The 26767-nt window shown below is 39.5% G+C and overlaps 1 protein-coding gene across 2 annotated transcripts in view; it reads right to left on the reverse strand.

Annotated features, from left to right (window-relative positions):
- The window catches only part of igsf3 (immunoglobulin superfamily, member 3), a 114470-nt gene extending 87929 nt beyond the window's left edge, over positions 1 to 26541 (reverse strand). For both annotated transcript variants that reach the window (XM_008400850.3, XM_008400840.3), the window contains exon 1: positions 25511 to 26541. In XM_008400850.3, coding sequence (XP_008399072.2) covers positions 25511 to 25550 — 40 coding nt within the window. In that variant the 5' untranslated portion in view covers positions 25551 to 26541. The remainder of the gene's footprint in view (positions 1 to 25510) is intronic.
- Between the last annotated feature and the right edge of the window lie 226 nt (positions 26542 to 26767).

The following is a 26767-nucleotide window of genomic DNA, read 5'->3' on the forward strand; positions in this document are numbered from 1 at the left end:
ATGTGAATGTTGTCTCAACCTTTTTCAAACACACACACTCACGCATCTACACACACGTACACACATAAAATCCCCATTTAGGGAACAACTACAAACAACCCTCTGACTGAGGCCGGAGACAACAGAGCACTTATACATACCCCAAATCTAGACAGAGGGACAAGCGTGCTGTTTCCTGTCTGCACAAGCAACTGGGGATTGCAGCTGTTTAACTGTGTGTGCAGACATGTGTGTGTGTTTTAGAGAAAGAAAGTCTGTTTGAGTCTAAGTCTAAGTCTGTGGGCACAATGCTCAGGATTAATAATTCACCACAACAGCTTTTTAACGTTAACATCCTTGCCTCTCTCACACTTCCGCCTAAACCTACTTTGTTTCATTCAACGTTTTTTAAACTTGAGTCTTTTTCCATCCATGTAATGTGTGCCCATGTGAGAGATGTCTCCATTTGCATTGGGAGATACTTACGTTGTTTTAAGATTAAATATGCACACACGCTTTATTTTCCCAGTGTCAACAAAAAAACTGCAATTGGTGAAGAAGATACATAGTTATTTTGTAGTTCTGCATATATTTATGAGCAAATAATGTATCGGTGAATATATTTTCTATTTTCTAACATTGCTCTATTTCTATTCTTTGCTTTTGAGATTCATGCAACTCATTGGTGAGCTATAAGGCATGTGTGTATACATTTTGCATAACACTTTTTAAACAAGATCTTTCATTAAAACATGACTGGAAAAGTTACAAAATAAATAAGTGAAAACTATTTTCGGTAGGCATAATTCAGTATGATATGACTCTAATGTGATAAAATGGGGGCTGCCCATGTCACCCATATCAGAAATCGCCACTGATTGATTTTTTTTTGTTTTGTTTCAAGTTGCTCTCTCTCTCTGAGTTCTTTGTTCATTGTGAACCAAATTTAGAAAGATATCAACCTCTTTTGATAAGTCCTTTCACTGTCACCTGATTCACCAATATTATTGCAGGTTTTCCTAACATCATGCAGCCTTACTTGAGATTTTATTAAACTCAGTTGACTTAAGCTGAGAATGCATTTGATGATATTTCTGCCCATATCCACATTACTTCTAACGTCCATGAGGAAAATGCTGTTTTATGCAAAGGCATAAAGCAATTTTATTTTCATATGTTGTTGTTCCATAGAAAAGAAGCTGAAACAGATACCCCTGTGGGGCATGTAAAAGAAACTGGGGATACAAAATTAATTACAATTATTATATAATATTTATTCTATTTTCTTTTAACATGTATTCACTGTAAGAAAAACTCTTTAAAAAAAATACAAAAAAATCAGCCATGGATGTCTCCATGTCGAGAGTTCACTGGATCCTCCGGCTTCCTTTCACAGGATAATTCTTGTTTAGAAAATAAATGGAATCAACACAAAAAAATCCTGTTTTCCAAAGGACATTGTACTTAACCCTCATATCTCTTTTCACACTGTGTTTTCAAAGAAGAGATTATTTGCTAAATACTTCAATGGCAATAAATTCATTTAGAATTAAAAATTCTTCCCAACGGAGCAAATCTTGAACAGTATTTATTGGTGCAGAAAATGCCTGAAAGGAATCTGGCTGTAAATGTTCTGGGATGAAGTTAAAAAGGACCCTGACTCTATCGCCTCTTTCCCTTTGCTGTTTTGGCGTTTTGCTGATCTGGCAGCACCACAGCTACCAATTTCCAGCTCAGATCAGCTTATAACTGTACTGCTACATCACCGCTTCTCATGTTTCAGTCCATCTTCAAAACCTGCTGGAAGCCTATTACTCATACACCTCAAAAAAAAAAAAAAAACTAATATTACTCATCTCTCACAGTGTTGGTGCATTAAGAGCTTTCCCTCCGCTTGCCTGTCTCCTGTCATCCCTCTTAAAACGAGCCTCCTTACTTCTGATTACTCTCACTTTCCTTCCTCTGTGTTTCACCCGTCATCAATCCCTTCCCTTGTCCTGCCCCTGCAGTTTCTTTCTCTCCACATTCCTGTCTTTTTTCCCTGCCTCGCGGTTCCCTGCATCTTTTCAGGCGGGATTTATGCAGCTCTGTGGAACTTCAAAGTGCCCATCGTACTGCGGGCTGTTTAGAAAGGATGACAATGACATACCGAACCCTGCAGACCTTCAACTGATCTCTCTATTCCGCCACTCTTCCACAATAATCCTGCGCCCACGACCTCCCCTCACCTCCCACACAGCTTCCTCACCTCTGGCTGTGCCGGCTTGATCTCCAGGTGCCTGTGTTTGCTCAACAAGGCCCAAGTATTTTTTTTTTTTTTTTATATTATTAATGCTCATCTCCATTTATGCAAACTGCTGATGTTGTATGTTTGGACCTTTCTCTTGCACCCCACCTCACTTTTTTCCAGTTTTCCCCTTCCCCATGTCTCATCTCTCTCGTTTAGCTGCCAGTTGCTTCCCACCCACACACCTTCACCGGATTCAGGAAGTGTGATTAGAATGGAAGATGCTGCTGAGTGACCACAAACAAGCTGTCCTTGATGTTCATCAGTTGGAACAAACAGAAATGGGAGCAAATGATTTCAAACTCACAAACACAAACACGCACACGCACGCACACACACGCACACACACACACAAAGCTGCAAAGCGGATTAAGCTAAGTGGAAGTGGGGGTTAAACACTAATCCAATCATTTGTGGCCAGTGTCTTATTCTCAGCGGAAAAAGCAGCGAAACATGCCTGCTCCACAGACATCATCTCTACGCTGTGACACGTGATAATTATACACCTGGAAAGGTGTATAATAAAAACGCAGCAGGGGTGAAAGTAATATGGAAGGTACTCACAGCAGCGGGGAAACGTGCTAACGTGGAGATTCAAAAGTATTCATCAACTGAGCTCGCTCACTCACTCACACACATTCTGTTTTTCAGAAAGCTTTGTGCGGATTTCTATTAACTTAATGCATTCTGTAGTCCTTCATGATAAGTTTGACAAATGCAAATGGCAGCTGAAATCCAAAACCTGAAAACAAACTCTGACCTCACTGAAAGAGTTCACTTTTTGCGCTCAAAGTCACAAAACTGATGGCACTCACATAAATAATGTCCCAAATTTAAGGCTTGGTGAAACAAATCTGAAGTGTGTTACCTTCAGTCGTTATAAAAGAAAAGCCATTTATGTCAAAAATAACTGACATGTAAGAAATTTGACTTTGCAATTGAAATCGGGACTCCTGTTCTTTCTGACACTCCCCTTTAAGCATGTCATCACAACAATGTTCCTCCATGATGCTGTTTGCAACCATTCTTAGGAGCCCTAGTCACTCATGTCATTGATGTCACAGCCTGAAATATCAAGTAGACAACATATTCCTATACAAGTAATATATAGGATTATTTCCCCCATTCCCAACTTTAATCCCCCACTAGATAATATAACCAGGTGCCCCCAAACATGCAAGAGGAAAGGGAACCTACTCACTGGCCACTTTATTAGGTGAACCATTACAGTACAGACTTGGAGCCCTTGCTCTCAGAACTTCCTTCATTGTTCTTGGCCCAGATTCACCAAGGTGTCAAACATTCCTCAAAAACCGGGGTTTCATTTTAACACCTTTCTGTCATCTCAAACCAGTCTACCCATTATACTAAGGCTTCCAACATCAACAGGGCATTTTCACTCACATCACTGCTACTCACTTGAAATATCCAGGCCATTTGCTCTAAACCTGAGAGATGGTTGTGGATGAAAATCCCAGTAAATCATCATTTTTGAAATGCCCAGGCCAGCCCTACAGACACCAAAAACCATGACATAGTCAAAGTTTCTTAGATCTCCTTCATTCCCTTTTCAAACTTCAGCATGTAAAGGTCCCTAATAGTGGCCATGCTATTGGTACTTAAAAGCAATTGAACAGATACATTTGGGTGACTGGAAGGTGCTCATTACCTAAACGGGTGACACTGCCTTTAAACAAAAACATGCAAAATGAATATACTATCTTTGGCTTTAAACCTATCTGTTTACATTAAAAGAAAACCTTAATCAAATTTGCTTGTGTTGTTCAAAACAATGAAGAGAAATATCTAAAATGTCAATTATATTCTTATACTACACTCACAAACAGACTGAGAAAATGAACCAGAGTGGCTTAATTATAATGAACTCATGTTACATTAAGTAAACAGTCAATTTTTCAAGCACTAAGCCTTTTTCACTAATCATCTCATTAATGAGTGCAATTAACTCTGATGGAATACGACGTTTTAGCTCTTACTTCAGTTTTGTAGCAAAATACTGGTAACAAATGTGTTTTCCTACTGATTAACTATTTTTTTATTTAGCCATGAATATTTGATAATGTAACTTCATATTAATATGCAAGCTCAGCTGAGTTGTAGATTTTTTTTAGTTTTGATGAGGTTCAATCCTGGCACACACAGTTTAGCATGAACTACAGCAGAAGGCACATCCATTAATCTATCAACCAACTACTTACATGTCAAAGAAACATCACCGAAATAACATGTTATTAAAACATGAACCAATTATGAAAGGGATGAAATCTATTGTCCTATCTGCCCCAAGAGAAGTTCAAACTTATGCAAGGGTTCCTGTGAAGATTCCTAAAACTCAAGGAAACAGTGAAAAGAGCAGAGAAAGAAATTGCTTGGTTGGGAAAAGAAAAAAAAGCGAAAACAGTAGGAGGCCGACAGTTACCTTCAGGGTCCCAAACACTCCTAAAAAGCACTGAGCTAAGTGAATATATGAGTGTGACACTCACTTACACTCTGCACATATGTATATATGAGAGAAATAAACGGCACATCAGAGTATACTCGCACCCCCCACACCCCCACACTCCTCCAGTCCTGGTTCAACATTCTCTTGTACCGCCCTTGATCTTTCTGCCCTCAGGCCACCGAAAGCGTTTGACCCCATTACCATCACTACCAGAAAGAGTAGGAAAAAAAGTCGAAAAAAAAAAAAAACGACGGATTCTGTGATGAGCAGGAAAAAAGATGAGACATAAAAAAAATGGGAACGTTTACATTCAATGATTGACTAAGGCCATATGAAACACATTTTCAAGTACTTTCTTATTGACATGACAAGTGATTTTGTACTTGTGCCAACATATAAGTGACAGGAAATGAGCTCTCGGAGGCTGAAAATGCCCATATTGTCTTTGAGGAAAAAATGAGTCAGTAGATAACTCTGGGAAATCATGTCATCCTAATGGCTTGATGAGAATCCCCAGAATTTCTCTTTCACAGTGTTTTGGCTCTTTGAGTGGCTCTGGACAGCGTCAAACATTACAATTCAGGCAGCATCCTCCTTCTCTCTCTCTCTCCCTCTCCTTTTCCAGCCCTTGTCCTTCCTGCAGTGATAATCACCATCTGCGTCAGAATGTAAAAATCATTGTAACAGGCATGTTATTAACAACCCCTGACCCTGCTCCCAGCATCAGACTCCTCAACAAATCCCTTACTGCCCGACTAATTTATTAAATAGAATCTTTTAACTACACGTTTTGCAGACAAATATCTTTCTCAAGAGAGAAAAAAAAACCCTGACGTATTAGGAGCTAACAGAAAACACTTGTCACTGAAAGCTCTGTCAGTTGAAAAAACAGGTGTGACAGTGAGTGCAACTTGAAGAAGAGCTGATACAAAGGGAGACTTAAGAGTTGACTTCCATTAGCGGCCGGTAAGACAAGCCGTCTGGTCACTTCAACAGCTGACAAACACTTACAACAACTGCCCATTACACCCACGCAGCACTAATCGGAGCAAAAGCAACTGAGTACAAGATGTACAGGCAGCGAGTATAACAGTAATCATTGTGTATGTCAGAATACTGCGTCTCCATATCAATGGAGCTTATAGAGCCAAGGCTGGTCATGTGTCTGTCATATAAATATTGGAAGCTAAGGTAACAATCAAGAGGATTTTCATTTTTTAGTATGTTTTTTTTTTGTTTGTTTGTTTGCCAGCAGAATGACTCATCGTTGTACTTTTCAAAGCTTTCGAAAGCCAAAAACATCAGAAGGCATGAGATGAATCACTACATGTTAGATTGCTTTAATGTACTTTCTATTTGCTTCGAGATAGAGGGAAATGAAAAGTTTTTTCTTGTAAATACCTGAAGCATCCTTTTCAAAAGTAAGACCTTGGTTTTCTTAATCTTTCTGTATCTTTGCAGCAACAGGTAATGTAATACTGGCTGATGATGTAATACCTGCCTGTAACATCATCATTTTGGCCATTTCAAAAGAAAAATATCTTTCCAATAGTTATGTGAGTCAAAAACAACTTTTTGGGAGAGGGGTATTATTAACATTTCCACAATCAAGTAACTATGTCACCTTCAAGTGTTATAAAAAAATATTGTAAACAATTTAAAATAAATTTGACTTGGTATCATCACCATATTTGACAGCTTGACATCGGCCTCTGCCTCTAAGAATGTCCTACCCTCTTTGACACTCGCCCTTCATCATCACAATAATGCTTCAACCTGCCATCCATTGAGTCCATTTCCTGTTTTTCTTAAGAATATGGCTTATTTCTTTTAGATATATGCATTCACAATTTCCTTTATTAAGGAATACCTAAAGTGCACTGTTCTTAGTAGTTAGAAAAAACGTGCTAGAATTCAAAAAGAGAATAAAACATGTCATCAAAATGTTACCAACACAGCATATTACAAGAAAAGAATTCAGTACAATGCATATCTTCTCTTTTTGAGCTTTTGATTCATTTTTGTGTGTGTAACACGCTCTGCTCTGCGGGACTTCAGAATTCATTCTCAAGTATGTTTAACTATTTTAAACAGCATGGGCTCTGATTATGAAATATCAGCCTGATTAGCTGCTGGAATATAAATAAAAAAGAAATCTGAAAGCAAACTCTAAATAAGCCTGCTATGCATACTTTCTACTAGTCATCTTTATTTCTGATTTGACACAAGGATGTGGTGCAGAAGGACTCCTAATCTGGACACAAATATCCATCTTTCGGGTCTAAGAGCTATATATTTTCTAGCCAATGACTTCAGGGAGAAACTATTGATTTGGTACTTCATGAGAAAAGTTAATGCTCCTTGAATGTATTTCAGACAGATATGCTAGATTTTACCTCTCCTTATATTTTGCACTTCAAAAGGCTCTTCACTTCAATTTCACATATTGCACCCACACATAATCTACAGGCCTGGCACACAAAAAATGCCTGTTTCTCAAACTATTAAAAATGCTACAAAATTATCTCTGCAATAATTGTAGCATGCGATCCCATACTGGTCAGAGAGATCCGACATGAGATCCATTTGAATACCAAAAATGTTGCTTTAGTAGATTTGAATGTCTGCATACACCTGTCCCTTTTAATGATATATAAAATTTAGCAATAAAAACAAAGCAACATAAAAAATTAATAAATATAAGAATACATCAATGTCCATGTGAGAATAAAAACAAATTCTAGTGTGCCATTTGTGAGGATAAGTTCATGAGCTGTACAGCATCAGGAGACAAGCTGCTCTGGAGTTTTAATGTCTGGGTTGTGACGCTGTGCAGCCTTCCGCCTGGTTTCCCATAATTCTGTATTTGTCGTCACCTCTAAAGGTATTAGAAAACCTTAGACAAGGCCTCAAATGCTAGGAGAGCTCACTGCAGTCTGCAGAATGTCCAACTCAAGGTCCAAGCCAAAGGTGTGTTTGTGGAGCAATGTTAGATTTTTAAACTCCTCCACATGTCTAACTCCACGTTGTCAAGTCAGTTTATATTTTCTTTTACTGTGTAGCCCACTGCTGGAGAATCTTTTTATAAGACGAGACTGCCAAACTAACTTTTTTCCAGACATTGTTTAACTTATGTGACCTTGTTCCCCCTCCTCAGATAACTGCAAGCTTTCCAACTGAGGACCTCCCTTAAGATGTGAATTAAGAGCCCGCAGAAGGAAGCAAGAATTGCAACATTTCGTTTATATGAATCACAAGGGGATGTGGATAAATGCCTTCGTTCCCTAACTGGTGCCCTCATTTTATCCCTTCCTACTTCTGTTGTGTTCACACAAGGCAGTTTGCACCTATAGATCAGCTTTTCAAATCTGTTTTCACCCTTTTAATCATGGAGATTTATACAAATGATCAAATCAAACCATAATAGTTAGTTGTATGGCGCTTTGAAAAACTTTGTGAAACATTTATTTCAAATTGACTTGGTTCTCATTTCCATTTCAACCAGTTGGCTTGTATAATGTGACAGATTAGGATCTCTAATCAAACCAAAATAACTCTAAGTGACCCCCAGCTAGTGTACAATACTTCTCACAAAATAGTGCGAGAATCTCATTTCTCTAGATCGATAGATCATCACTTGTCAAAGCAAACACAAAACATGTCCCTGGTGGGAACTAATTGATGCATGGTTGACAAGCCATGACAACTAGCTCAATCTAAAAAAACAATATTAATGATAATAATGAAAGGTCCAAAACGATGAATCGGTGAAGGTTTTTTTCCAATATCTAGTTGTTTTTTCTTACATTTTTTGTGACCCTTAACTACTGTGGTATTTGTCTTTTCACTGTTAAAAGCAGACTTTCTTCGGTATTAGCTGGTGCTACTTACCTTCATTCCAAAAACTAGCTCAGCCTTCGCCACTCCCAGTTCCTCCTGTCTCTTAAAAGCCTCACGAAATACATAGATAAACTAGAGCTGTTTTTTGAAAGCCTAATTTATGGCTTCCAGTCGACTTATTGTAAAGGCTTCAAGACATAAATTTCACTATACATTTTTTACCCACCCGCTAGTGTCCACTGCAACTTTCTACAGATGTCTGTGTGCATCTTAGATTATTGAGATTGTGACAATTCTGTGCACTGAGAGCAAAATTATTAGTTCAACTCAAAGATAGACTCCAAGAATGCATTATTAGTGAAATCATGAGTACAGAAAACCCGATATTGTCCAACTTTTAGAAAATGTCAAGTGGACGGATTTGCGGTTTTCTCTATTTTAATACGTTATCCCAATGGAACCAACAAGTATTCAAAACTGCAAAAGTCCCTTTATTCTATTCCATTAAAGTTCCCTGTGAGACTGAAGTTTAGTTATATCTGTAAGTGAAACACTTTAATTTGGCTCAACCAAAAACAGCCTGAACATGAGGCATGCCTGTCGGTGAGGTCCATGCAGCTCCAGGCCATGGACAGAGAGATACATAAAGGCCTTACATTTTTTTAAAAACCAGGAGGCACATTTCTCTGCTAAGCAGACTCTCACTGCAAACAGGTCTATGCCAAATGCGTACATTCTGTCAGTCAAATCCAGGCCTCAAAAGTTTGCCTGAAATTGAACTCCCGCTGTGACTTCCACCTCGGTCATACTCGCTTCTGCTCTCACTATGCTAACCAGTTCTGATTTATGGCTCCCCTGGGCCACAGCAGTCATGACCCCACCTGCACTGTTGCTCATAACAGCTGGTGCACCCAGGATGGAAGCAAAGAGGAGTTTTCAGTGCTAAGTCACATGTCTGTGTTTGGGTTTTACTAAACACTATCCATTAGCAGTCATTGCCATAAAAGGCCACTTACCATAATGCCGTTTTATTTCCAGTTTGGGACAATTCATATTCACTCCTTTTTTATTCTTATGCTTTTTATCATTTTTTTTTCTATTGTGTTAATTGCTTAGGACAGATCACATCTCTCCTCCTCAGTTCAACATCTGCCTCTTTATCCTCCCTCCCACACCCTCAGCTGCTTTGCCTTCCTGTTTGACCACAGAAAAACACAGCAGCCTTTGGAATCAGATTTAATAAGCACGCAATGATTCCTCTGATCCATTCAAATAACAGCCTGAGCACAATTTCGATCAACATTCATTAGTTTTTCTCTTGCTCATCCTGCAAAGCAACCATTTATCAAATGCCACATGTAGCTTTATTAATCTGCCCTTCAACATGGAAATATTACAAAGTATGCAAAGCTTGCTCTGGAACGCAGTTGGAAATACTGTGCACGACTGTGCCATTTAGCTTCGGAGCACTGCAGCAAAAGTCAACAGGGAGAGTCTGGGCAGAGCTGAAACTCGTCTGCTGCACCACAGTCAAATGTGGCACAGCAAGAGAAACATCTTGTCATATAAATTTCATTAAAATCTAAAAAGTATGTGTCAAGTCAGCTCTTACTAACCATATTGTCAATTAATAATTAAAAAAAAAAGAGATGAGTGACTATGAGAAGCAGCAGCTTGCTAGTTAAGAAGAGCACCTCTCTGGCTCCAACGGAAATGTATTCAATGAATGTGAATCTTGGATAAAACAGACAGGCTTTCTGGGAGCTCGGTATATACTCAAGAACATAACAGAGTTGCACATTTAATACAGGGTGTGATGAACCGAAGGACTGTTTATGCAACATGGATTTGTTTATGTCTTAAAACCAGCAGTTATGTCTGGAGTCACGAGTCGACTTCCGGTAGTAAGGTAAAGCAAAGTCTTAAACTGTTTCAAATATTCACATCTATGCAACAAAGCAAGTGTGGGTGTTTGGAAATGTTTTCAGTTGTGACAAACGTAAATATATTCTAAAGTAAACATCAATGAATCGCAGTCTGTCTTACCACTGTTTATGAAACAGAAAACATTTTTACGGGGATGGCTGATTCTCCATGGGAGAATATTCTTGCCTTAGGATTATGACATTGATGCATGAACATCCAGGCAGCACTAGGTGTTAGTCATTAGCATACATTTTTATCAGGTCGGAAAATGTAACAATGTTTCTCCGAGGCCAAACGAGGCTCAGAACACCCACGGGGAAACATTTGACTGCCCGTGCTGCTTTGGCAGTCTGAGTTTCCTCTAAACCACAGCATGTGTAGCATTAGCTTGAAGTGACTTCTTATGGCTGAGCAGCATCTTGCTGTGACGAAACCGTGGACGGCCTTATAAAGTTGGAGAGGTTTGACAGATTGTGTCCGATGAGTGCCATTTTGACAGCTGTGCTGCTGTAGGGCTGTTAAAAACCCCTACGAGTTAAACACATACTGATTCCATGGAGAAAAGTGACACCTGCATAAAAGTGTTCTGGCATATGGAAAAAAATGGCAGGGTCGACATCAATGAGCATTAGATCAACAGTGGAACAGAGAGTCATAGAATAAACAACGTTGTTTATTTAATTAGTATCAAATTTTTAGCATTTTAAACTACAGCTTTTGTCACTAGCAGTCATTGGCCATGGTAGTATATTACATGCAGACTGGGCTCTCTACAGAGCTCTTTTAAATCCCTCTACAGGGTGCTCTTTTGTTGCATCTCTAAGCTCCTGCATTCGTAGAGCACCTGGACACAGTTGAAAAGAAAAAGTTGTAAAATGGTGATATATGCCTGTCAAGGCAACATTTTATAGTTTGGTAAGCTGCGCCGAGCATGTCTGTTAGGCTACTAAAGAACAAACTTCATCTAATTACCTATCTAATATCAGTTTAATTAAATGAACAAGTTTTCTTAAAAATGCTAACTTTAGAAGGTAATTATTTCCTACTTTTGTTTAAGTTTACATATTAAATGAAATGAAACTACATATTTTATTTTATTTTTTAAGTAGAATCACTTAGCATCCTTTTTTAAATTTAAATGTACACAGTGCTTTTTCTCTTGGTTATCACTTGTTAGTGTCAAATACTAACCGGAGATTAGTTATTAGAACTGGTAAAATATAACAGTTTTAATGACTCGCTAATAGCTAGAAGGCTGGCAACACCAGTTTTGGTTTTATGAAGGGCTGATCCATTCATATCAGCCCTTTTACACATACACACACTGATACACGCAGGCACACACACACTCTTCGAGTACATTAACAGCCTCCAGCTATACTCCCAGCACTTAGTCCATTAACTCTTTATGGACACCTGCTACCCTACTAACCTCCAAACACCCCTTCCCCCAATAATCATCCTGACCTCGCACACTTCCCCCGTATTTGGTCTGCTTGAATACTCAAGCCAGTCCCACATCTACGCTAAACAAAAGTTTTAAGCTAAAGAATTAACCACATCACAACACCAAAATTAATCCCTGTGAATAAATTATTCTAATAAAGTCAAGCAAGACCAAGCTGAGACGCTGCTATGTTCAGTCATTATCCATCTCAGACTTGTGTACAATTATGTCTGACAGCTGCATCTACTTAATGTACAGTTGCTAGTTTTTGCATGATTGGCAACCCGCTTTCAGCCAGGGCGTTTGTACATAAAGCTTCAGATTGGAAGACAAAAGTAATTAAGTATTAATTAGTCTACTTCAAACAGACATTTTCTGCTTTTGTCTGTCATTTGCCTCCCCGGCTGTCAAAGACCTAAGCTGGGTAAAAACACGCATTCATGAATGCAAAATAAGGATGCACACACAAATGCATCCACCTTTTTTCAGGGTTGGAGGAGTGAAGCGGAAAAAGGGGATAGTTTTGGAAAACACAAAGAGAGCCAAGAGATTTTTGTTTTTGACAGAAAGTTAGGTGCACAGTCTGAATGGGAAACGCCAGGCTGAGCGTTTGTCACCGCTCCTGGATCGGCAGTGTGTGTATGTGTGTGTGCTGGCAGCCGTAGCCATAGTTACGGCGCTTGGTGTGCATCCCACCAGCGTGGGATCTGCTTGGGTGTAGGATCAGGCGGGGAGCAGAGAGAGTAGCTGCATGCAGGGACGGTAGCTCACAGAGCTCTGTGTTTGTGTGTTGGTGTGGAGGAGTGAAGTGGAGTCCTCTCTCCAGCCAGCCACCATCATTGCTCCCACCACATAAAGGTAAAAAAAAAAAAAAATGGAGGAGGAGCAGACAAATTCCCCAAGGAGAAGAGAGGTGGGGTGGGGGGGTTGCTTTTGCTTTAGTCTTTAAGTCTTGAGAAGGTTGGAGATAAACGTGACTATTAAACACAAAAGCTCCCGTTTAAGGTGGATAAACCTTCTAGTTTGCATCCCACTTACTATCAGTTTCTAATTAGTGCTCTTTGAAGAATGGGTGGGATGGGCCCTGCATTGTTTCAAAAAAACAGTGGGGGAGGGAGGTCAGGGGTTATTCACTGCAGAGGAGGCAGCTGGAGTGCCTTTAACGTGCACGAGGCAGAGAACCATGCAAATCAGCCCAAAAAGAACAAACCAGTTCACTAATAGCTCGAAGGCTGTTTTGGGGTTTGTTATCAGAAACACGCGAGATATAATCTGAAGAGATGAGCCGGCTCAGCGATGATATTCTGTGAATCTGTGGAGGAGTGTAAAGACCAGACGGTTAAACAGACGTCAGGGAGTAGATTCAAATGAGATACAAAGCAGAAGCTCCCCCTGTTCTGTGTCCAGCAGTAGCTTCTTACTAAACTACTGCAGCAGGCAGGATGTCTCCTTCAAAAACTTAGGCCAGGCTGCATTTCCACTGCATCCGTCTGGATAAAATACCCCTCCAGCGAAGGTTGTTCTTTTTATTTACAATCAGCTCCTAGGCAGGGTTTTATGAAGGAAGGGACTTTTGAATATTTTACCTTTTTTTTCCCCCTCCCATAATTTCTCTTTAGACTGATTTACACATCATATTTTCTTTTAACTTTATAATAATATATGGTTTAAATCCCCTGATGATTTTAAATTACTATCTCTTGTGAGTGACTCGTACAGTCAAAATAATATTTTTAAATAGTTTTTGTTCTGAAGTACAAATAAAAACGACATAAAGCAGCGATCTGCGAATACGTTTAAGCTAAGAAACCAGAATAGGTCAGTGGCAGTTTGTGCAAATTTAATTCTCTGGTTCTGTGCTTAGAAGCAGACAGACTTTTCTCAATCAAACATGGCCAAAATGCCAAAAAAAAAAAGCCTTGGAAATATTCTATTTTATGTATTAACACAAACAGAATAATGGGTTTTCAAATCCCAAACTGCGTTTTTATCTAAATAATTTAGATTTACAACAAGAGAGTAACAAATGCAGTCAACATGAGGAAAAAATGTGAAATAGTGTCCACAGTATGAACCAAATGAACGACAGTGTTTTATTACAGCTATTACATTGTGTGTGGGGGGGACTCAGCAGGGGGGAGCGTTCCCTGTTGACTTGATATGCATATACACACATGATAAATTAAACAGTCACCTTTTTTAACAGGAGTGCTGTAAATGTAACAAACTTACTATGCCAACTCAAGACATGCACAGCAAAAAAAAAAAAAAAAAAAAGAAAGTGAGAATTTTTTTTTTCCTTCACTTGATTTGCCAAGAACATAAACAAAGTTCTTTATGGCCCAGTAAATATCACTCTTCACAAAACCTCAAATGTAGAACATTTGGAAATTGACAAGATGTCATAATAATTAGGTCAAAATTCTTGCAATATTTAAGCATGTGGCTTTATTATGGAAACTACAATAAAACCGCACACAAGAAACAACCAGGGTAAAATACAAGGTTCTGGGAAAATATGTCCCTGAAGGAAAAACAGTGGAGGGCTCATGGTTAAAACCAGCCTTTTGTTTCTCGTCAGTCAATCATCTTCTCCATGTGAGGGGGAGAGAGAGAGAGAGAGACCACATCTCAAATCTGGGTCACAGGGGATGATCATCATTTAAAAAGCAGCCACTGTATGCTTGAGAAGACACTGTGATTACTCATAGCCAACTTTAGTTCAATCAGTTCCAACTAAAGAAGAACAAATGGCTTCATCTCTTCTGAAGCGACAACGGAACAACAGGTTACTGGGCTTTTAGCTTGAAAAGGAGACAGTGAGACGTTGGAGCCTGATTGGACAATTCACCGTAGCAGTAAAACTAGTAACTCAGTGTGAGTTTCAGTAACAGACTGTGAAGCCTGTAGTACAGACCAGTTACTCGCCCTGTGGCTATTTAACACTAACTAGTAAGTGCCTGAAGGTGTACCTGAAGCAAAAAAAAAAATCCCCCTGCACAAAACGAAACCCCCCATTACTGCAATCAAACCCAACTTATAAAGTCCTATTGATGCGTACATGATTGGCATGGATAGATATTGACAAAGAGAGTTGTGCTTTTAATACGTACCAACTCTAACAGCTGTTTATTAAAGACTTTTTTTATGAGCTGACAGCCTCCCTTTTGTTTTGTCCTTTGTTAGTTGAGTCAACAGTGTTATGATATGATAAAAAACAATGGCACAAAGGGAATGTTGTCATGAGGGTATACAAAGACGTGGAGCTGGTGTTTATTTTGCAAACCAGCGTGTGTGCAACTACGACATATAGAAGACAGAAAAATAACAAGGAAAGCACACGGAGCAATAATCAGAGAGCAAGCTGCACGAGGCCATGATTCCCCTGACAGCCAAGAAGCACTGCCATGGATTCTCATGACAACAACCTTCAAATCTCAGAGAACACGCGCCAAAGATTTCCCAAGCCATATACACAACATAGAACAGACGCAAACACCTAGACGGTGAGTTATTATGTTCTGATATTGTGTATACTGCAATATCTCATGCAAATGTCAAACTTGAAAAAAGCAAATAAACAAGAAACACATTGGAAGAGTTTTAAAAGTTGACCCAATAAGAGGGCACGCTGGCTTGACCACATGTAGAATGTGTGTAATTTTTGGGCGGGACGCCTCCAGCTGTCCCTCTCATTTGGGACAGAGTAACGTCAGGGAGTGGCACCTCGGATGTTGGACCTTAAAAGCAGGTCTAAATTATTCAACAACTACCAACAAATGGCCAGTAAAAGGTTGAACAAAACCTGAGACTAAACTACTTTTTATGTTTTGTATCATTACAACCACAAACTCAAAAGTATTTTGTGTGATTTTTACAATACAGACCATAAGAGGAAGGAAAATTATTCTTGACTCTCATCAAAACAAAAATCTCTATTCAGTTTCCTTTCATCTGAAACGTGTGAAAAACCACCTTATGAGTCACCTTATTAGTAAGTAACAGTAGAGTTTACCTATGTGTAATGTAATCTCAGAGTAAACACAGCTGGTCTATGAAGTCCTCAACAGTTTGTTAGAGAACATTAGTGATCAAAAGGCATCATACAAACTGAGGAACAAAGCAAACAGATCAGGGATAAAGTGCTAAGAAATCTTTATAAGGTAGAAGAGTTAGCTCATAAAACAAAAACTCAACTTTCAAATATCTTGGAGCACCGATCTGCCATACTGTTTCAATTTTCAAATACGGTTTCCATTTGAAAGTGGAAAGAATATGGCAAATACCAAGGTCTAGTCATCCAACTAAACTGACAGGCTGAGGATGGAGGGCGTCAATTAGAGAAGAAAGCCAATGTTAAAAGAAAGCCATGGGTGAAAGCAGCCGGAAACAGGAAACATTTAGAAGGAGATGCTGAAAAGAGATCAGATTTAAACATTTTGGCCAATGTGCAACTTATTATCTATAGCAAAAAACACTTAAATTGCTAATCCCCATAGAGAAACCTAGCATACATGCTAAGGGGATGGTATTGTTCAAACAGAGAACGGTAAGCAACTCAAAGTTGATGGAAGCTGCAGTAGCAGAAAATAACAAGAACCTCAAAAGGTTTTGATTAAAGTGTATGTATGTGTAACAATACCCCTGTAGTCAAAGTCCAGAACTTAATCTAATCTATTTGAGACGATAACTGAGCAATTTTGAAAAAAAAAATAATATATATATATATATATATATATATATATATATATATATATATATATATATATATATATATATATATAGTTCAGTCTTTGAAATTATAAAACTGACAGATTTTCCATCAAAAGCTTGCAACTGTAATTGCACTTAAAAGTGGTTCTGCAAAGTATCGATTTAGTGGGGCTGATGCCCGTCAGACCTTTCAGTTGTCGTTCTCTAGAAATATGCACAATTATGCACTACTTTAGGTTGGGCCATCATATATAAATTACATTCTGGTTGCAACATGACAAAAAGCGAAATGTTCACAGGGTTGAAATTTTTTTTTTTCTTTTTTTTAGAACAGTTCATGTCAAAACGTGTTTTTATGCCATCTCTTTTAACATAGAACTCCTGTCATGCATTGTTTCCTCTGCCTAAAACTAATGCTCATCGTACCAGTTCTGTGCAGCAGATAATTAAACCAAATGCCACTGGTTTTTATTCACTTTCAGTTTTAATTATAAACCTGCTTCACATTAGGAAATGTACTAATTTAATGAGTTTTCCTGACAAGAAATGTTATTGTTCAAACAAAAGCCCTCTTAAACATTTGAGGCATTTGCCAGAGAAAGACATTAAAAAAAATTTATGCATGCTTGAGAGGCTTTAAGTGTCATAACTTACTTCACAGTAAAAATGTTTAGGAAGAGTACACATAAACACAGAGCAATAGACAGCAGCTAGTTATGCCTAAGTTGAAAATGAGCTTTTAACTACCGCCATGTTTTTAATTGCACCAATTATGTAGCACTGGCTTTACACCTTGCTGATTTGCTCAAAGTTTGCTGGCATTACAACTACTCATAACTTTCCACTTTTACAGTCACTCAATAGCCCTGTAACGTAGCTCCCGTTTTAGCATCTTCTCTGACTTGAAACCAACTATTAAATACAGCAAGAGAAAGCCCCTCACGTGTTATAAGCACTCCAGTCTTATAAGATGCATAATGTTTCTGAATAAAAGAAAGAATCCTATTGCTTTCCCGGATTTTGTATGAATCCAATTTGTTTTCAAACAGTGCACAAAGTCATGAGGCAAATTTCGTTTCAAAATATGCAGTTCAGATTTTATTTTTTTAAATATGTGAAAAAGATATAGACTGCTAGGTCTCTGATCTAATATGAAGGCCAAAACACACTCCATAAGAAGAGAGAAATTGTTCTCTATATCTCAGGGCAGCAGACATTCTTCTTTTCCTGCAGCCCTGGTTTGGGAGTTCTTGCAGCTTGTTATTCCGGGCAGAATTTTCTTCTTGCATGGTCTCCAAGAAATATGAGGTGGGTGTGCTGCAGTGAGAAAGTCCTCTGAAGACGGTCTGAAAGTTCTGCATTTTGGTTCTTGTGACGTATTGGATATCAACAAGAACATTTCTTGCTGACAAGGACATGTTAGGATTTATGTGGATAAATTTAGCTCGCTGTGTCTAAATGTGTTTAAACGTGCCAACCGTACACTCACGCTGATTCCCATCTTAAAAGTTAAAACTATTTCAAATCTGGTAAACAGAATAGTAGCTCTACTCCGTTGTAAAGGTTTGTTTTTCTATCATGCATGGAAAGTTGTTTGTCTAACCATAGGGAAGACTTAAGAGGAAAATATTCACATTTCACTGAGGATTTACTTGGTTAGTCATCCCTGCTACTAAAACGTAGATAGTTCCAATGTCATGTCCTTGTGTATTATCTGAAAATGTTAGAATTTGTTTGATAAAACTGAATCCACATTGAATATTCTACAGTATATCCGGCTTAGTAAGAATCCTCATAATAATGCCCTGAGGTGTTGCATTAGAAGGAGAAATATAATTTAAGAACAACTTCTCTATGCCATACATTTCTTTACTTGTATATACACTACGTAGTAGCTTCATCGCAGTTCTGCTAATATTGGATCAGACATATATTTTTGGTGAAACAGCATAACGAATCAAAAATACCCTCCAATAATAACCTTGCTGCTCTAAGGCAATGCAACCAAATGCAACACCCACCAAAGAGCCCAAGTAAGTCACTGCCACAGTGCAGCTGAACGTGCCAACATTTTGCCTTAATCTGCCCAACTGTCTTGGCTAGCACACGATCCAACTCTATAGGTGTGTTTTGACTGCAGAAACCTTTTCCAGGAACCAAGGTTATTCTGAGGTTCTTCACTCAGCTGCCATAAATTACGACAGTAGATAACATGAACCAAACAGCTTTGTGGAAGAAGGGAAACCATTAAAAATGATCTCGGTAAGCAGAAAGTCTTGTTGACGTTTCTCAGAACTTGTGGGTGAATCTTAAAAGGATAAACACTCATGTGGTTGAGCAACACTATTGTTTAAAAGTGTTTCTTTCTTGCTGCATTGGGTAGCAAGAAAGACACAAGTTGACAAAATATGTTATAAACGTACACCACAGGAATGAGCATTTGTGCATACAGTTCCACCACATTGTGCTTTGGTTCAGGATGTGTGCAGCCTGGCCTTTGCCTTCCTCTCGCTTCTAGAACAGTCCAGCTTTGTCCCCTTGACTTGGATTGTCTCTGGCAGAATTTTTACTGGGCCAATCAGCAAACAGAAGGAGAAGTTGTGAACGTTGACATTGATTTTCTGTGTTCTTTCAGAATTGCAGTCTGTTAATAGTTTTAGCAATGGCAGCGGACGAAGTGAACAAAGTCGTTCAGGCCACGCTTGCGAATAGTGAATTGACATTAACAGCCGCCTTGTTCGGCAGGCAATTTCCAGTAAGCTTCATAGTATCAAAATAGCACATTACATACTTTACGGGCAGACGTTAGCAATTGGGTAAAAGCCACGCCTCCAGTAAGCAGTTGTTTCTCAACAGCTGAGGGCCCAGAGCCTGTGTACGAAGCAAATGGCATAGAACAAGCATCTGGCTTTTACAAGATTAGCATAGCATGAGAGTTTATATAGTAAATCTGAACAATATTGTACAATCTTGATTATTTCATGTTTTTGTTTGTTTTGTTTTTTTAGCCCATGCACCCACAAGCAATGTATAATTGTAAAATTACCAAAACTTTGTGCTAATACAGCTTACAAGGGATGGCATTTTCTTAGATGAGGAACAGAAACTTGAAAACACAAGCAAAGACAAACGGTCGAAAAAAAAGTTACATAATGTGGTGTCAACTACGCCTTAATCCTAGCAGCCATTTTATTAAGTTCACATTTCTAGTTCCACGTTGGTCCAGATTTTGCCTCTTTTCATCCATACCGACTCCACAGCATCATGCAGTTGCAGCAGATTTCTCAGCTGCACATCCATGATGTGTCTCTCCCATGCCAACCTCATCTCAACGATGCTCTGTTGGAATGAGATCTGGTGACTACAGAAGGTTCAGTGAATTCATTGTCATGTTCAAGAAACCAGTATGAGGTGCTTTCAGGTTTGTGGCATGGTGTGTTATCCTGCTGACACTGCGGTCATAAAGAAATGGATATAGTCAGCAACAAAACTAAAGTAAGCAGTGGAGTTTGAATGATGGACAATTGGTACAGAGGTGTTCCAAATATGTCAAGAAAATATGTTACACATCATCACGCTCTACCACCAAGTTGCAGTTATTGCTGGGCAGGTTTGGCCGGTACTTTCATGTCAAATTCTGACCCCATCATTTGAATGTGGAGAGCCTGAATTTGAAACTCACTAGCACAGAAACATCTTTTTTTTTTCAGTCCATTATTGTCTAATTTTGGTGAGCTTCTGTTTCAAGTTCTTAGGTACCAGGATTGGCACGGGGTCACTTGCTATACCTAACATGACTCAAGTGTTGCTCTGTTCAGAGGTGATATTCCACATACACTAACGTAATGGGTTACTTGAGGTACTGTTGCTTTTTCTATATCTCAAATCAGTCTGACCGTCCTTGTCTGACTGGTGACATTTACAACACATTTTTATCCACACAAGCGACAATCACCTGAGACTATTTTTTTGACCGTGTTGTATAAACCAGAAAGATGGCAGTGTGTGGAAAAATCTTCGTAGATCAGCAGTTTCTGAAATATTCAGACCAGGGCATCTAGTAGCAAAAACAATCCCACGTTCAAAGAGACTTAGATACACCGTTTTAAAATTTTTTTTATTTTTTTTTTATGATGCTCGCTTTGAACTTCTGCAAGTCATCTTCACAACATCTACATGGCTAAATGCGTTGGGTTGCTGCCATGGCATTGGATTACTTATTGACACAAATAAGATACTCCTTATTCGTGTCAACAAGTAACTGTGCTTAATGAAAATCAAAATAAAACAGACCCGTAGCTCACATGCTATTCCAGCTCCCTCTGAGTTCAGGAGAGGCACTTCACTTCAGATGTATCCTGGCTTGAACAATTTCAGACCCCATATCTACATCCATGTTTTATAAACAATCCATCACCCTGACTGGCTGAAAATTGAGATGTAAATATGATGCTGTCTGCAAGAGTTTTTGCTGCATATAAATACTGTGCTTATGATTCTCTTGCATATTACCAGCTTCACCAGCTGTGTGAAAAATGTTTTATTCTCTTATATGTATCCACAACCAACCTTCTCAATCCAAGCCAGTAAGTAAACCTTGCCCTAAAAGTTGGCATATCTGGGCTGGCACACCACTATAGTGCCAGAAAGAAAAAAAGTGTATGTTGTCAGAAGTAATCTGCAAAATCCTTAATCTGTTTAAGGCGAAGCTGTTCTCAGACCAGCTGATATTCAGAACCACCAGCAGTCTACCAGAACTTGGAGAACTGCTAGCTGCTCTCTTGTCAGCCAAGTAAATGGAAAGCACTGATGCCTTTAACAGTTAAAGCAGTCAGCCACACACATCTTAAACTTTCAATTTAGTTAAATAAACTGGGACTTTGGGTTTGGCTTCCCATTTCAAGCCCCACTCTCACACAAAAGACACACAGTTACAGCACTGAGAAAGCGTGACATCTCTCTCACTCTCTGCGGGGGAAAAGGGAAGACATCCTGTTTGTAAAGCTAATAACCATTCGTTCCTTTAGGCGACTCTTTTTATGTGCCTCATACCACACGCCCCTCTGCCACAAATAAACAGAAACACATGCACGCGCTCTCTCTTGCTCACACCTGGTTGCAAGCTCAGCAGCACAAATAACGCAAAAATAAGATTTACCTGCAAAAAAAATAAAAAATTGCAGGTGACACCTCCAGGTCTAACGATGATGGATACTGTTTTCGACGAACGCAGCCGTCAAGAGCCTTTATTTTATTCATTCTGAACAAACAAAATTCAAGCGCAAACATTTGGGTTGCCTGACGGGTGGCAGAAGAACCGGCAGCTGATCACACACATAAAGACTTTGGTACATATCTCTTAGAACCGTGTGCATGCAGTGTTTGGAAGATGGGAAAAAAAATGACATGGCAATTTATTGCAAAGAATTGTTTGTATTTTTAGTGGAGGAAAATCAGCAGTGCTATAGCTGGACTGCAGCAAGACTCCGAAGCTGATCATCTCTATCTGAAACGTGCATATCTTGCCAAGAAGTCAAACCCATGATACTACTATAAAGGTATTTATTCCAGTTGTTTCCATAAACAATCATTAGTGAAATCACTTTGACTTTTGGAGATCATTTAAACACCCCATGCTTGGTGTTTTATGACCCACAAGTCGGTCTCAACCCCAACAGCAATCTGTAAAGCAAGTAGCATTAGTGCTTCTTTTCTACAGGAGAGGAGTAATTGTGGAAATGATCAAATTATCTGATTAAGTGTAAAAGTATATCGTTTTCTAAAAACTTAGTACCATAAGTACATTTATTTAGGGTATTCGGCCAGTTGATATTTATGATCTGTGGAAACCAAAGCGACTTTTTCTTTCTGCTGGCAGGAGGCTATGAGTAGAATATGGAAACTATCTGACATCAATGGTTGTCAAAACAGATGTGAAACATCAACCTTGTGGGTACAAACTGAAGCATCGTCTATTACAAAATATTCCACAACAGTCGACTCAATTTGGTAAAAAAAAAAAAAGCTGGATATGAAACACCCAAAACCAGGCAGGTACAAAACAGCAAAGTTGGAAAAATTACCAGAATCTATTTGATTCCTTTCCCACTTTATTTCCTCTGTGCAACTGATGTGCAATATGAAAACAAACAAAAAAAATTTATTTGTAGCTGACACTACCAAAACATTTTCAAAGTTTTATTGAGAATACCTAAATTTAGAATAATTAAAGCAGATTTGGATGTATAATGATGAGACACATCTCAGTTGCCTGTCTGAGGTTGGGACGAGAACAGTGTGGTAATGAAAACCATACATCACATTAATCAAATTCATCTTCATCCAACTCTCCATACTCCCCAACATCTCAGACTAATTCAAGGATTCATGATTAGAATGAAACCTTAAAGGAATAGTTCAGATTTTTTCAAATTGATTCTATTAAAAACCTACAAGCATAATACCTTATCTTTGTTATTTCATTTACTATAAATCCATTGGTCCTGGAGGCTAACACCAAGGGCAAGTCCAAGAGGGCCTAAAATATGACAGGAGACTTATATTGATTTTAGCAATTTCAGTCTTAAAGATGTTTTTTTGTTTGTTTTTTTTTTGCAAATGATATCTTATGAATCTTTATTCTGTTGCGATGAATGCATTGCATGGTACTTTCTTAAGAAGCTGATTATTTCGGAACACAAAACACTTTGAAGGAGGAAGGGGTGAACCAATAAATGATATTCCTGTCAAAAACACATAAAGTATCCAACGAGAGGAACAGTCTGATAGAAAACAGCATGAAACTCAAAACAATACCACCTCACTTTAACTGGGATCATTTTTAAGGTTTTTTTTATGCTTCCTTACTTTGATATCATGCACTTATTCTGACCTACAACATTTTTAAATGTTAAATGGTGTTCCTGCCATTCAATCTATTTATGACAGTTTAAAGGTTCATAGGGTAGCTTTCACATAAACCCCTTTGACGGTTTTGAGACTGGAGTTGTTTTAAGACAAGAGAGGTCCGCTTTGGTCCTGGCCACTCTCTGAGTAGTCGTTAGCCTCTGCCTTTGGGACCAACAAATCTGGATTTACACCAAATGAGAACACTAAGTGAGTTATCCACTGCAGGTGAGAGATAAACTGCATATAACCTTTTAACACACCCTCACTTCAAAACATCTGACACAATCCTTTAGCGTTTAGTGTAAAAGAGAGACGCGTCTCTATTAGGACCAATAGATATTTGCACTTAAACAAAAGAAAAACAACTTTATGTCGCTTTCCCCTGCTCCACCCCACCCCAGTGAAAGTGACTTGACATGCTAAAAGGGGGACTTGAGGCGAGGCACAGACTGGTAATCCTCTTGGCTGAGTGGGGGCCTCCAGAGGGCCAGCTTCCACTCCCACCCCCAATCTCTGTCCACCCCCCCAGCAGCGCTGACAGGCCACCCCATCCAGGAACAGAAAAGCCATCTGGTGTTTGTTTGGGACAGCTCACACACAGGATGTACGGCAAGAAGGGAGGCTGCGTGTGTGTGTGTGTGTGCATGTGTGAGTATGTGAGTGTGTCGGGGAGTCACGCCTGTGTGACTGTCACTCCTTCTGTGTGTGCGCTTCTGGGTGTGTGTCACCGGGATGCTCACGCTTCAAGCTTGTATTTGTCCATAAAATTCAATAAATTACCGAAAAATGGTAATTGGAGACAGAACACATGGGAATTGTGGACAATGCTTTGCAAAATACTGATTGGACTTCACAATCCTAAACTTCAATGTAATTTTGGGCGATTTTATGCGATAGATGAGCAAAATGTTTAAGTTAAAGTATTGATTGTTTTGGAAAGTGTAAATTGTATTTGTTTAAAGACCGCGTTTTTGACAATTTTATCTGCAAAATAGCACAATCAAAGTCGTACTGGACGGGGAACACCTGATCTGCCAAACTCACCTTTTAACATTTGAGTAGTGTCTCAAATTAGATTTAGGTCTCGACTTTGACTGGATTGCTTGAACATGTGCTTTGATCTACGCCAGTACTTTGAGGTTCTGACTGTATGTTCAGGGTCGTCTTAAGTCTTTTGAAAACGAAGAAGTTTTCATCCAGGGCCACCCTGTATGTACCAACGCCCATCTCTCCATCCTCCTGAAGAAAAGAATACTGTAATAACCTTATCATGATTCTCCCACTACCATGTTTCAATGACCACTTGCCCATGCTGCCTCAGTCCCAGTCTGAAGTCATTCACCATCAAACCAACTATGACCAGCTTTCCGGTCTTTGGCAAAGACCTTCATCTATATGCTGTCACTACAATGTTCTAGCATGAAGATTGTGTTTACAGCCGATAGTTTTTTTTCAAAATCCCAATAAAATATAGTTACATTTGGGATTGTGACAAAACCTTCACAAGACACTATGCCCGTAAACATTTGCTCACACCCACAGAGAGATTTCACCAATCAGATCATGACGTTTATCCAGGTGCATCAATGATGTGATTGTGTGTCTACCTTTAAAAAAAAAAAAAAAAGCAGTAGCTCCTCTAATTGACCAGCCTTTAAAATCAACGACCAAACAATATACCGGCTTAATGTGTGACCAAAGTCCACATGACATGAACCTACTTCACACACAGACACAGCTGTTCTGAGACATCTGTTATTAATGCGGTGATCATAGATGCGATCTCTGCTGGTACCTGATTCATCATGACTACCGTCACCCTTTATCGTGTCTCATACAGGTGTCGTAAAAAGGATACAAAAAAAAATCACAGAATGGAAACAAGATCAAAGCTTTCCTTCCTTTCTTCTTTTTTTTTTTTCTTTTCTTTAGCGATCGGACTTACCAAGCAGCGCACAGGCAAGCAGGAGCGCACCGGTTGCCATTGTATGTGTTGGTCCGCGGAATCACCACCAATTCGCCCTCCTTTCTTTTTTTCTTTTTTTTCAGATGAGTATGCAACGGTCGAGACAGCGCAGCCACTATCGCTGATCCTGGATCAGAGAGATGAAGAAAGGTGTACGGATCCCAGAAGAACCTGCTGAGGGGGGTGTCTGGACGGCAGAGTCTATAATCCAGAGCCGGCGAGTCCGGTGTGCGACTTTCTCCCCCCAACAACACACGAGCTTCTGGTGACGCGTATTCCCCTCGCCCTCACCCTCACCTATACGCTTTTCATCGCTGACGACGTGTGCGTGTGCCTGGCTCCAAGGCGACCCAACCCACTCCCCCGCTTACTACGCATCCGAGACTGCGGAGGCGACCCCCCCACCTCCCTCACACACACACACACACACACACACACACACACACACACACACACACACGCACGCACGCACAAACACACAGGCAGCTTCCTTAGAATAATAATATAAAAAAAGAAGTCCGGCGTGACTTGTGCGTATTTTGGATACCTGATCCAAAAAATTTAAAAAGACTCAAAGAGCGTCTTGAGGGATGTAGGGAGCGCGAAGGAGTCTGGGATAAGTCCTCTTCGCTGATCGGAGAGCAGCTCTTTCTCTGGCTTTTCTCCACGGTAAATCCCGGAGACTATAATCAATCTCTCACCATCGCTCCGCAGAAAGCCTCAATGGGGCGGGCGCTCTAGACGAAGCAGATGCACGGCTTTGTGCTCTGTCATAACCCATCAGATTTATAAAATTGTAACACTGACTCAAAACGCTCCGGCTATACGACCTGGCACAGTCTCCCAATTTATCCATCTAATTCCTGGCAACGATTCCAAGAAAATCTGCGCGTCCGTTCAAACTCGTTCAGTTATGTCTAATAAATGACTGCGTCCTGTTGTTATCCCAGTAGACGCACTTCCGATCCTGTTTTTTCTCTCTCTCTCTCTCCCTCTCTCTCTCTTCCAAGGTTATTTCCTTGTTTTTACTTTGGCCAGTTTGAAAACTTAGGAGCGTGGCGTTTGCTCCCACCCACTCGCAGAAACCACGCCCCGGCAGCGGGGGGTCTGCCACAGAATGAAAGAAGTTAGATTTGCATTTCTCAATTAAAATTCTGGAGCACGCTGCTCAAGGGCTGAATAAGTCACTGGTTCAAGTACCATCTCAGTGAGTAGCAAGTGCTCCAAGAGTACCAC

The sequence above is a fragment of the Poecilia reticulata genome, chromosome 2 (assembly GCF_904066995.2).
Source record: "Poecilia reticulata chromosome 2, P_reticulata-male-v2, whole genome shotgun sequence".
Classification (NCBI taxonomy): Eukaryota; Metazoa; Chordata; class Actinopteri; order Cyprinodontiformes; family Poeciliidae; genus Poecilia; species Poecilia reticulata.